Source organism: Hemitrygon akajei, chromosome 12 (assembly GCF_048418815.1).
Source record: "Hemitrygon akajei chromosome 12, sHemAka1.3, whole genome shotgun sequence".
Taxonomy (NCBI): Eukaryota; Metazoa; Chordata; class Chondrichthyes; order Myliobatiformes; family Dasyatidae; genus Hemitrygon; species Hemitrygon akajei.
Window position 1 is genome coordinate 95,353,801 of NC_133135.1, and position 12,783 is coordinate 95,366,583.

The window sequence follows — 12,783 nt, forward strand, 5'->3', positions numbered from 1 at the left end:
AACAAACCAGGGATCAGAAATAAAGAGGTATCCAGGATTTGCACTTACAGAAAAGTGGCAAGGAAGAGAAATTCTACACGGGTCTGAGGCTCCCCCACTACCGGAAACATCCTCTCCATATCCACTTAATCTAGGCCTTCAAATAAAAAATTGTGAGATCCCCTCATTCTTCTGAGCTCCAGCGACTACAAGCCTAGAGCCAGCAAACACTCATATCACGAAGCCAGTGATCTGAGAGGGGCAGAAGCCAAGAGAAACGAATCAACTGAGTGCCCAGCTTTCACCTGGAATGCATCAGCGAAAACCCTTGATTTTCTTGCTTCTCGGCATCTGCTCAGCCACTAAGCACTTCAGTTTTTCCCCCAGCACAACAGTAAAGACTAAAGTAAACTAGCAGCTTTTTCTTGGAGAGGGGTGGTGGCGAGAAATGCTCCTGATCACTTAGGGCAGGATATAGTTTCAACTCGACACTGACGGAATGGAAAAGTCGGCCAACTTTTGGTGGGGGCGGGAGGGGAGTTTGGAGAGCACAAAATGAGGGAAGTGGTTACACTTAAACCTCCATAAAAGTCTTGAGTGACATAAGTCACTCAGGAGCCAAGTACACCAACTCTGGGCGGGTGGCTGTGTTTAAAATACAGTTGCGGTTGGAACTGGGTGAACTTTACCCTACTTAGCAGACAAAGCAGCACTGTCTCTTTAAAAGAGCCCAATGCATTCCTCCCAACAATAGCCGCAAAGGAAACGCCCCTCCCCCAACCGACAACGGCAACAGAATTAACCCATCGAGGTCCAGCGCGTAAAAACAAGCCCAAAGACCAAGATTAAATTAAAATAACTTTTAATTCATGTAAATTATACCATTAATACAATGAAAACAGTATTACAAAAACGAATAATCGAACACATTTGATGTCTTTATAAAACAAAGACGTTAAATAACCCGCACAGCAATCTAAACTGCTCAGTACGAATCCAATGCATATTAATATCTGCGAAAGGGCGCAGAACATACGGGAAAAAGGCAACTTATTCAGCAAGCTGTATTTGGTTTCGATATACTGCAAAACTTTGAAATACTCTTGCTACCTTTTCAACATTTACCGGGTCGCACTATTAAACCAGAAAAAAATCCACAGGAACTCCCAACTCGAAGAAATGTCCGCCACCGAGACTGAACACGCCTGTCAGAGGCCACCTATCCTCGCCATTTCCTCATTGAGAGGTGGTGCTCTCCACGTGATGCTGAGGGCGCCTTTTGAGAGGTGCAGGATACGAACCGAACCAAACCTCCTCAGCCGTGGCACATGCTCCAGAAATGAGAACCAGTCAAAGCCGACAAAGTCCTGGTCTCCATCTCTCCCAAAGGGCGAAGCTTTCAGAAAGCGACAATCGCCCTGTTCCAGGAACCCATGTTCCCCAGTACTTGATCACAACAGATCTGCCCGCTCTCGCCGTCACTCTCCTCCTTACTCAGGAGCCCTGAGAAACTGGAGCCGAAGATATTGATGAGATTGGAGACATTGGAGGTCTCCATTTCCTCTTCCTCTTGTGGGGAGGCAGTGGAGATGATCAAATGCTTCTCGGTTCTGGGCCTTTTAAACAGACTTTCAGGCTCGGCCTCCCCTTGCTCTCCGCTCCTCTTTTTACGGACGCAGCCCGGCTCTCGAGTCCCCCGGGCCTCCAGCTGCTGGGTACAAGTCGCAGGAGGCTGGCGGGGGGCGTGCTGTTCTTGCGGGGCCTTTGTCTCCGACCCTTGCTCATCGGAGGGCGGGCATAAAGTCCTTTCCGCCTCCGCCCAACTTGGCGCCTGTTCTTGAGGTTCAGTCCTCTCCGCCGCCTCCGCCCGGGCAGGCCCGTGCTCCCCGGGGCCCTCGCCAGCCATCCTCGCCTCCATCTCAGCCCAGTTGGGAGGCTGCTGGCCGCCCATTGCTGCCACCGGCTGGAACTGGCCTTGCGCCCGTAGGTAGGACTCTTCCTGCTCGTTCAGGTAGACCTGCCGGGCGCTCCTGAGCACCAACGACACCAACAAGTTCTTGTGTAGTTTGATGCCACCGCGCTGGACCCGGGACGAGTAGATCTTGCCGAGGGAGATGGTCATGATGCGGTGCGCCTCCACCTTAAACTCCATGATCTGGCTCGCAAACTTTCAGTCCCGGGAATCGAACGGGGAGCAGCCAAACCACCCAGTGGGAAGCTATGTGCAGTTGGATGAGTGATTTTCCCCGAGTGACTGGTAGCAGCAAGGCGCTTGTGAAATCTAGCTTCCCGCTACACACAAAACCACCGCGCCGCTTCGGGATAATAGTAACCGTTTAAAAATAGCAGTTCTTTATACCGCCCAGCCGACTCAACACTGTCCAATCACCATCGCCACAAGCGTTCCAAAAAAAAACGCACACCGACTCATCTAAGCCAATAGGCGTCCAGGCCCGCCTCAGCTTTATTTGAATAAGAGCCGTCACCAAACCGCTCTTAAAGCGGCATGATCTGCATTTCCCCAGCACTTTTGTACCGAATTTCAGGTGCACACCTTAAAATACCATGGACCCCGAAGAAAAGAAAGAGGATTACCTCCCTTTTTTGTTTGTTTGTCTCCCTGATGGGAACAAACATTATTCAGTTTGCTACACAGTCCAAAAATAATTGTGAGTTTATTTCAATTTCAAACTGGGTAACTTTCTTTGTGTCTTCTCAATTTCAATTATAGTCTCAAAACCTGTAAAAATCAGTAAAGATAGTGACTCTCTGAGTTTGCATTGAGGTAATATCTTTACCATTGTAAAAGAATTTGAGACCCAGTAACTTTATCAAAGTGGCCAAATCCTCAAATGCATGTGTACCCACCCCTTGCTGAAGTCAATGACCAGCTTTTTCACTCTGCTGATATTGAGGGGAAAGTTGTTGGCATGGCACCATATTACTAGACTCCGTACTTCCTTTCTGTACTCTAACTCATCATTATAACCCACTACTGTGCTATCATCTGCAAACTCGTAGATGGAATTAGAGTAGAATCTGGCCATGTCAGTTTCTGGGAGTAGAGTAGGGAGCTGAGAAGATAGATTTGTAGAGCACCACAGTTGCTGCCCATTTTATTTATATCTCAGTCCACAATCCTGGTTTCTGAACAGTCAAAGGAGACCCGCCCCCCACCCGCCATAGTATCCATTAACAGAAAGTGAAAGATGGTCATTTGAAATTTGTCTGGCCTGATTCCCTTCACCTATCCCAAGGCTGTGTTGCAGTCAGCTCTCTCCAGAGAGAGGAAGTGCATCACTTAGCAAACTCAAACTCTTCTATAATTGGTGAGCATCTGAGATAGTCAATTGCAACAATTAGTAGAATATAAAGCTTTAATTTATGTTTTAGTTCTAAAATAGATATTAATACAACATAAGAAGTGGAGAAGAGCACAGACCTATAATTTTTTATCCAGTAAACCATCATTGAAATAATAGTCATGTGAGACTGTAGATGCTGGAATCTGAAGCAACAGCCAAAGCAGTTACATCCCAAATGCACCATAATCGAGATTTCCACTTTTAGATACCCCACCACATTTTTCTTTATCCCTTTCTTTCTGTCATTCCCTCATTTCTGATCCTCTTGTCCTCCCATTTTTTATCCCCTTTCTCTCAGCCACTCCTTCACCCATCTTCTTCTCCTTCCCCTTACTGGCTATATCCACCTACTTGACAAACAGGTTTTCCATCCTCCCCCCCCCCCCCCCACCCATCTGATTACAACTGTCCTGATGAAGGGTCTCATCCTGAAGCATTGACTGTTTATTCCCCTCCATTGATGCTGTCTGACTTGCTGAATTTTGTGTGTGTTGCTAATGGTTCTCAGTCTCACCACCTTTACTTATTAGAATCTAGTACTGATGGTTCTTTGTATCCTTGTCAGCTCCCTCTGGCATCTTCACACTCCCAACTTGCTTGTTTTTTTAACTAATTCTTCTCTCTGACTACCTGAATCCATCATTCACGCACTACTGTCTCCCAACTCCATCCAATCACCTCCCCTACTTGGTAATACCTGCCTGTTATCTTACAGCCCTCCTCACTCCACCCCACCAACCACCTTGGATTCTTTCTTGCCACTCCTCATCTAACTGGCTGTCTTGCCTCTCCACTGTCAGATCTTTTGCAGGGTTTTGAACATAAAAATTTCTTTCCTCCCACAGATGTTGTATGGCCCACTGCATCCTTCCTGCAAATAGTTTACTGATTGAAATAAGAAATATTGTTAAGGGTTTCAACATAAGATGAACTAAAACAGGATAGGAGAGGTGTTGCAATGGAGGTGGGTGCAGTTCTACCTGGTAATATGGATCGGCTGAGCTGGAAGCTCAACTCAGAATCAAAGACAATTCCAAAGGAGTGAGATGGCTGTGAAATATGGCAAAGACAATAGCCAATTTGATATTATTTGGAAGAAACTACTCTTCACCTGATAATGAGTTTCAGAAATACAGGTGATGAAACACAAGTAATGGAGAAATCATGAGTGAGAAGGTGCAGAGAGATTTTAAGAGAATTGTTAGAGGATTTCTTGGGTCGACTGGAATTTCTGAGGATGGTTCTCCCCAAAATAGAGAGATAAGGTTTCATAGAAATGTATAAAATCATAAGACCATAACCATAAGATTACCCTTCTTCTCTACCCTCCTTTAAGAGCAGAATTATGCTATTTGGCCCATCGAGTCTACTCCACCATTTCATCATGGCTGATCCATTTCCCCCCCCTGCACCAATCACCTGTCTTCTCCCTGTAACCTTCCCTGCCCTGACGAATCGAAAATCTATCAACCTCCGCCTTAAATACACCCAGTGACTTGGCCTCCACTGCTGCCTGTGGCAATGAATTCCACAGACTCACCACTCTCTGGCTAAAGAAATTCCTCCTCATCTCTGTTCTAAATGTACATCCATGAGGTTGTGTCCTCTGGTGGGCACATCATAAAATCACGATGGGTTCAAAAAAATACAGAGAAACTGCCCCAAGACTTGATCATTCACAAATCAGGGGACATAAATATAAAATGACAGGCAAAAGGTACACAGGGATGTAAAAAGTATTGTGGTTTCACCTGTAAAGATATTAAGGAAAGATTCAATCAAAGCTTTCTGTAAGGACTTGGGAGCTGAGGGGAGTGGACTTGACTGGCAAGAACTGGACAGTTCAAGTGACCTTCCTGATTGCCCTGCTGATGGAATGGGATCGTCAGTGGAACCCACAGTGTGAATTCAAATGATGCCACCAAGGATCAGCAGGGTAAATAAACACTAGGCAGGAGTCAAGGACGCATCCTAGGTGGATCCACATAGGTGGATTGGAAGGAAAAGCAGGCACAAATTTGAAAGATGATAATGCTAGTCAATATGTTCCATTGATTGTCAACACATGGTCCGTGAAGTGTAGTGAGAAAGAGTTGGAAACAGGTATTAAGCCAGGCTGCCATGAGTTGAGTGAGGCATTCTACATTTTTAGAAGTTGATCCAGTGTCCCAGTAAATACTTATGCTTCAGCAAATGCCATCTTGCCTTCTGGGATCTTGCTGTGTAGAAATCAGCTATTGTGTTTCCAACATTACAAAAGCGAGTTTACTTAAAATTCACTTCATTTTGTTGTAAAGCTTTTTTAAATACATTGCGATTGTGAAAGGGATCATGTAATCGTGTCCAGAATGCTGCCTGGCATGTGCTATAAGGAAAGGCTGAACAAACTGGGTTTGTTTTCCCTGGAGCAGCAGAAGCAGAAGGGACTTTATAAGACTACCAGAAGCATCAATAGACAGCCAGTATCTTTTTCCTAGGATTGAAATGTATCATACCAGAGGACATGCATATTGAAGGTGAAAAGAGAAAGTTCAGAGAAGATGTGTGGGGCAAGTTTATTTTTTCATAGTGGTGGGTACCTGCAATGTGTTGCGGGAGGCGGGAGGTGTACACAGATGATAAAGGTGTTTAAGAGGCTCTATGAATATGCAGAAAATGGAGAGATATGGAGTGACAGGCAGAAGTGCTTAGCCACTGTAAATTAATTACTGTATGGCACAGTGTTGTGGGTAGAAGGGTTCTCAATGTAATTTGGTGAGCTATTGTCAAGGAAATTAGTTGGTTTTAAATCTGAATTAGCTTATTTTTATAACCAAGATGAAGGAATTTGAGGGGAAATAAGTTGCACGTGCAGATATGATACTAGTGAATAGTTTGAAGGCCTGAGTGGTTCCTGTTCCTGCAGACACACGAGACTATGGACACTGGCACCTGGAGCATCGTGTTCCTAACTTCCTAAAATGAAGGAGCTACCTTCGAGCCGGTCTTTACACCATCCGCTAAACAAAAATCTTGCTTGTGCGTGTGAGAGTGTACCCTTCTTCTCTACCCCCCTTTAAGAGTAGTGTTTTGATGAGGAATTTCCGCTGATGTAATGTTTATTGTCAGTTTCGGTCAGTCATGTGCTAAAGAAGAGGCGGGGCCTATTCAACATGTTTAAAAAAAATAAGATTATTTATTGTAGTTTTTAAAAGATTGATCGAAGTACAGCACTTGGGCTCAAAATTTAACGGTATGTGAACGAGTGGGATAACACGGGAGATCAGATTTGAAATAATTTGTACTTTTAATTTCCAATAGTTTACCATAAAGTAAATTTACAAACTTAGCGCCGCCGAAGTCAACCAACTTTTAACTTGCATCACTTTTTTTAAAAAAGCCTTGGAGAGCTGAAGATCGTCTTAATATTCCTGTCTACAAATGTTTTAACTCTGGCAAAAAGCAATACCTATTCAATTTGTTTCAATTTGCTTGTGTGTGTGGGTGGGGAAGGGTGCTTAAACTGGGCGGATCCTCTCTGTCACCACATCACCTGACAATATTAAAGAAATGACAAGCACAATGTGAGGCCAGAGGCTGGTTTCTGTAGTCCCTACGTCACGATTCAACATGTTGAAAGGCGTAACTTTCCATCTTTTACAATGCCAGAACGCATTTGGGAAATGGAAGCGAGTATCTTCATTCACTGACTCATATAGACCACAGTCTAGGGTTCTTCTCCCGCGGGAGTTGAGGGGTAGGGGGGCGGGGTGTATACACCTGAACAAGTGTATGTAAATATGAAGTAACAAAGGGCCACCTGAGTGGCTAAAGTATGGGAATGTAAAGACTAATGGAAACATTTGTAAAGGACTGAGAGTCATTGAATGGTTTATTGTATATAATTTTATTTTTTGAATAAAGTATATTTTGTTTAATAAAAAAATAGTGACATATGCAACGGCAGCCCAATATTGTTTTTTTGCCATTCTAAATTGTAATGTACAAGTTAGGGACTTCATTTTTAACTGGGAAAGCCTGCAGCTGACGTTTACCTGTGGCACAGGGTTCAAATTATCAGATCATTGGAACCTCTTCTGGGACAGGCTGCACTTTAACTGGAGGGGAACCAATATCCTGGCAGGCAGGTTCGCTAGTATTACTGGGGAAGGTTTAAACTACCTTGACAGGGGGATGGGAACCACAGCAACATGTCAGAAAGTGGGGAGATTGAGAAGAAGGTTCATATCATAGGCAGGGGCAAGGTAATGGAGAAAATTGGAAATGTTTAAAGGTTCAAAGTATGTGTATGTTAATGATAGGAATATTACGAGTAGGGATGATGAACTTGGAGCATGGATCATTATATGGAACTGGCCATATGTTGTGGCCATAACAGAGATCGAAGGACAGGAATGGTGCTTAATATTCCAGGGTTTCCATGTTTTGGAAAAGATAGAGAAGGAGGTAAAAAAACAGTGAAGGGGGGGCGAGTTGTATTATCAATCAGCTACAATATCACAGCTGCATGCAGAGGGGATGTAATGGAGGGCTTATCCACTGTGTCTGTGGGTAAAATTCAAAAATAAGCAAGGTCCAATCACTCAGTTGGGATTATACTACAGGACCCCCCTCCCCCTTCTGAGTTCCTGCTGAATTTCTCCAGCACTTAGTGTGTTTTAAGCATCTGCAGAATTTCTTGTATTTATGATTCTGTGATGTACTCTGGTCGCAGACCTTTACAAGCTTTAAAAACAAGTAAGAGAACTTTAAAATCAGTTCTAAAAGATATAGGAAGCCAATGCAGAGAAGCAAGTATGGAAGTGATATGTTCCCTCACTGGTTTTGGTTAAACGTCTACCAAGCGGTGTGTTCTGAATAAGTTGAAGTTGATCAATGGAAGACCAGTAACAAGTTCAGAGCAGTAATCTAGTCTGTTTCGTATAAGGGCGTGAATTAGTTGTTTTGCATCATTATGTGACAGAAAAACATACATTTTCAATATTTCTTAAATATAGAAATGCTGCTCTGGTGGGATTTAAAATTCAAATCTGAATCAAGGAAAACACAAGTTTATTACTTCTGATTTTACAAGGGGACCTAAGTTCCCAGGTTTATCAAGAAGTTTATCTTTTTTAGCTTTGAGACTATCCAAAACTATTTCAGGTATGTGCAAGGTTTAGGAAGCTAAGACCAACATAGCCCTTGAGGATTATAAAGAAAGCAGGAAAGAGCTCAAGTAGGAAATTAGGAAAGTAAAGAGGGGACGTGAAAAGTCTTTGGTAAGTAGGATTAAAGAGAACCCCAAGGCCTTCTATACATACATCAAGAGCAAGAGGATATCTAGGGAGTAGATAGGACCACTCAGGGATAAATGTCAAACATATGCTTGGAGACAGATGTGAGCAAGGTCCTAAATCAGCAATTACTGGAGAAAAGGACATGGAGGAGAGAGAAATCAGTGTGGGGTGTACTAATTTATAAGGGCATTTTGGGATAAAGAAAGAGTTATGTAGGGTCACAAGGTAGATAAATCCCCAGGGTATATGGGATACACTTCAGATTATTGAGGGAGGTAGAGGATGAGGTTGCTGGGGTCTTGACCAATATCTTCATCTCTAGTCTAGCCTCAGGTGAGGTACAAGAGGACTGGTGAGTAGCTAATGCTGTTCTACTGTTTAGAAAAGAAATGGGGATAACACTGGGGACTGGTGCACAGGACCGAAAGAAGCTGCAGAGAGTTGCAAGTTTAGTCGGCTCCAACTTGGATACTAGCCTACAAAGTACCCAGGACATCTTCAAGGAGCAGTGTCTCAGAAAGGACCTCCAACACTCAAGGCATGCCCTTTTCTCACTGTCACCATCAGGTACAGAAGCTTGAAGGCACACATTCAGCGATTCAGGAACAGCTTCTTCCTCTCTGCCATCAGATTCCTAAATGGACATTGAGCTCATGAACATTACCTCACTTTTTTTGATATATATTATTTCTGTTTTTTGCGTGATTTCTAATCTACTCAATGTACATATACTGTAATTGGTTTACTTTTTTTGTTCCTCTTCTTCTATATTATGTATTGCATTGAACTGCTGCTGCTAAGTTAACAAATTTTATGACACATGCCGGTGATAACAAACCTGAATCTGAATCTGATTCTGATTCTGGTGAGTCTCATGTCAGTGGCAGGGAGGCAACTGAAGAGAATTATTAGGACCATCACATTGACACCGATGAATATGCAAGATTTGTGACTGACTAAGTAGAGAACTGCATTGAAATCATTGTCATTATTAAACACATCTCTGTGAGGGTAATTTAGAAGTCATGGCTGACAGCAGAGGTCCAGGCACGGCTGAGAAATTGGAATGCTATCTTCGATTGGGGGATAAGACGACTGAGGTCAGCAGGATCTGCATTTTCCTACACCATCAGGAAGACAAAACAAGATTGTTCACAAAGAACATACAGCCATTTCTGGGACATCAGAGATATGAAGCATAATGTGGTAAGGCATTCAGATCATAATGGACTACATCCACCCTGTGCATCAATGACAATGAAGGACGTCCATTTAGAACTGAGATGCGGAGAAATTACTTTAGTCAGAGGGTGGGAAATCTGTGAAATTTGTTGCCACAAGCGGCTGTGGAGGCCAAGTTGTTGGGTGTATTTATGGCAGAGATAGGTTCTTGATTAGCCAGGACATCAAAGGGTATGGGGTGAAGGTAGGGGAGTGGGGATGACTGGAAGAATTGGATCAGCCTCTGATTGAATGGGGGAGCAGACTCGATAGGCTTAATGCCTACTTCTGCTCCTATATCTTATGGCCTTATGGACAAAGCGCCTTTCTTCCTGATAGTTTTACACTTGGTCTGATGGACAGAATGATGTGCCAGCAAGGAAGGCCTCCTTTCCCCCAAAGAGCAGACACTCTGGCTTCATCTGGTGTGAGGAAAACCCTAGCCAGGTAGAGCTGCAGGGTCTGATAACATACGCTGGTGGGTTGCTGAGGAACTGTGCAGCAATGTTAACAAAGGTTCTAAAAGATACCTTCAACATCTCTCTGGAATAGACCACTATCCTCTCAGGTTTCAAGGTGGCCACCATTGTCCCAGTGTCCAAGAGGGTGACAGTAACCTATTTCAACAACTATTGCCCAGTGGCACTGACCTCAACAATAATGAAATGCTTTGAGCGGTTGGTTATGGATCGTATTAAATCCGCTACGTTGGGCCCTTTCCAGACGTCCTATCACTCTAATTGGTCCACTGATGAATCCATAGCCTCTGCACTCCACTCTGTCTTGTTCCACCTGGAAAATAGTGTCTCATAGTCAGGATGCTCTATATCAACTTTAGCTCAGCATTTAATATGATGATTTCTCAGAAGCTGCTGGATAAACTGACCTTGTTCGGTCTCAACATCACTCTCTGTAACTGGATCTTGGACTTCTTGACAGAAAGGAGCTATAAGTACATGTTAGCCGAAACATTTGAGGGTTGAGGGTAGCATGGATGGTGGAGGAAGGGAAGCCCCTTTCTTTGAAAAAGGAAGACATATCCTTCATTCTAGAATGAAAAGCCTCAGATGCAGCAGAGACGGAGAAATTGAGAAAAGTGGATGGTGTAGTAGGGTGGGACAAGGTGTAGTCAAGGTAGCTGTGAGAGTCTGTGGGTTTGCAGTAGACATCAATGGATACGCTGTCTCCGGAGATAGAGACAGTAAGATCGAGAAAGGGGAGGGTGGTGTCAGAAATGGACCAGGTAAATTTGAGAGCAGAGCTGAAGTTGAAGGCAAAGTGGATGAAGTCGACGAGTTCAGCATGGATGCAGGAAGCAGCACCAATGTGGCATGGGAAAAGTGTGGGATGGTCACCAATGTAGGCTTGGGACATAGACTGTTCCACATAGCCAACAAATAGACAGGCATTGCAGGGACCCATGTGAGTGCCCATGGCTACACCTTTTGTTTGAAGGAAGTGGGAGAACCCAAAGGAGAAATTATTGAGAGTGAGAGCGACTTCCGCTAGGCGAAGGAGAGTGGTGGTGGAAGGGAACTGGTTCGGTCTGGTATCTAGGAAAAAAACCGGAGAGCTTTGAGGCCTTCCTCGTGGGGGATGGAGGTGATTAGGGACTGGACAACCATAGTAAAAATGAGATGATGGGGGCCCTGGAACTTGAAATCCTTGAAAAGATCAAGAGCGTTTGAGGTGTCACAGATGAAGCTAGGGAGGGTCAGAACCGGGGGGGGGGGGCGGGGGGAATAAAACAGAGTCGAGGTAAGCCAATAGGAGTTCAGTTGGGCAGGAACAAGCTGAAATAATGGGTCTATCTAGACAAGCGGGTTTATGGATCTTGGGTAGGAGGTAGAAAAAGGAGATGCGGGCTGCGGGAACTATGAGGTTGGTGGCGGTGGATGGGAGACCCCCAGAGTCAATAAGGTTGGTAATGGTGTGGGCTACAATGGCTCGCTGTTCCTTCGTGGGGTCCTGTTCAAGAGGTAAGAGGAGGTGTCTGAGAGTTGACGCTGGACCTCTGTTAGGTAGAGATCAGGACAGCACCTCCCTTATCTGCGGGTTTGATGGTGAGTTTAGAATTAGTGCGGACGGAATGGCGAGCAGAGCGTTCGGAAGGAGTGAAGTTGGAAAAGGACTGCAGCAGGCCAATGGGAGGGTGCTTCCCGTCGTAACCAGGGGCAACGCACACCCTCTGACCCGGTAGTGCTTGTTGACGGCCGGAGGTGGCAAGATGGTGCTGACGGGCAAGTACTGAGCGGAGGTCGGCCGCGGGAGAGGCGGAGCCCGGCCATCAATCGTCGACATGTCGTTGGAAGATCCCTTCTTCGTTGTGAAAGGGTTAGCAACGCCGTCTGCTAAAGCGGATGGAGCTCGAACCGGCCTCAAAGACCCCACCACCCGTCCTTCATCCTTCATCCCTATCGACCTCCCACCCACCCACCCAGAATAGTTGTTGCTACTTCCCTACCCACAACAACCCCATCCTTCCTTCTCCCGCAACAATCGATTTCCTCACACCATCGCTCCCTTCGTGATACCCTTCACCCGTAATTTCCTACCCGTCCAACACCGCGATCCACACCCCTCACACTGTGATTGTCGCTGATACCCTCCCCCACCGCACCCCGCCTGTGATTCCCTCCCCCCGTGACGCCCTAGCACCCCCTTCTCCCCTAGTTCTCTCCGGAAGTCCCCTCATTCCCATCAGTCAGCTCTCCCCTGACAGTTCACATCTCTCCCAATTTCCCCACCCTCCCCAAATAGTTTCTTCCGAGCCAGTCTCCTTCCCCTGACAGTCTTTTCCCTATCAGTGTACTCTACTCTCCACCTAAGTTTCCCCGAAATCCTCCCTCCCCTCAATTGCCCCAACCCCCTCTCCCTCCACCAAGTTTCTCCCTCTCCCCTTATGTAGACTTTACTGATTGATAGGTACCAAAACATAT

General features: G+C 45.1%; 2 protein-coding genes across 2 annotated transcripts in view; one reads left to right on the top strand and one right to left on the bottom strand.

The window, feature by feature from the left end:
- Positions 1–824: 824 nt before the first annotated feature.
- ier5 (immediate early response 5) lies at positions 825–2,323 on the bottom strand. Its single transcript, XM_073063693.1, has one exon. It carries the CDS (start codon positions 2,129–2,131, stop codon positions 1,379–1,381), a length of 753 nt encoding a protein of 250 aa, XP_072919794.1. The 5' UTR covers positions 2,132–2,323; the 3' UTR covers positions 825–1,378.
- A 9,716-nt stretch (positions 2,324–12,039) lies between these two features.
- stx6 (syntaxin 6) overlaps positions 12,040–12,783 on the top strand; it is a 48,722-nt gene continuing 47,978 nt past the window's right edge. The window contains exon 1 of the mRNA XM_073063694.1: positions 12,040–12,178. Coding sequence (XP_072919795.1) covers positions 12,144–12,178 — 35 coding nt within the window. The 5' untranslated portion in view covers positions 12,040–12,143. The remainder of the gene's footprint in view (positions 12,179–12,783) is intronic.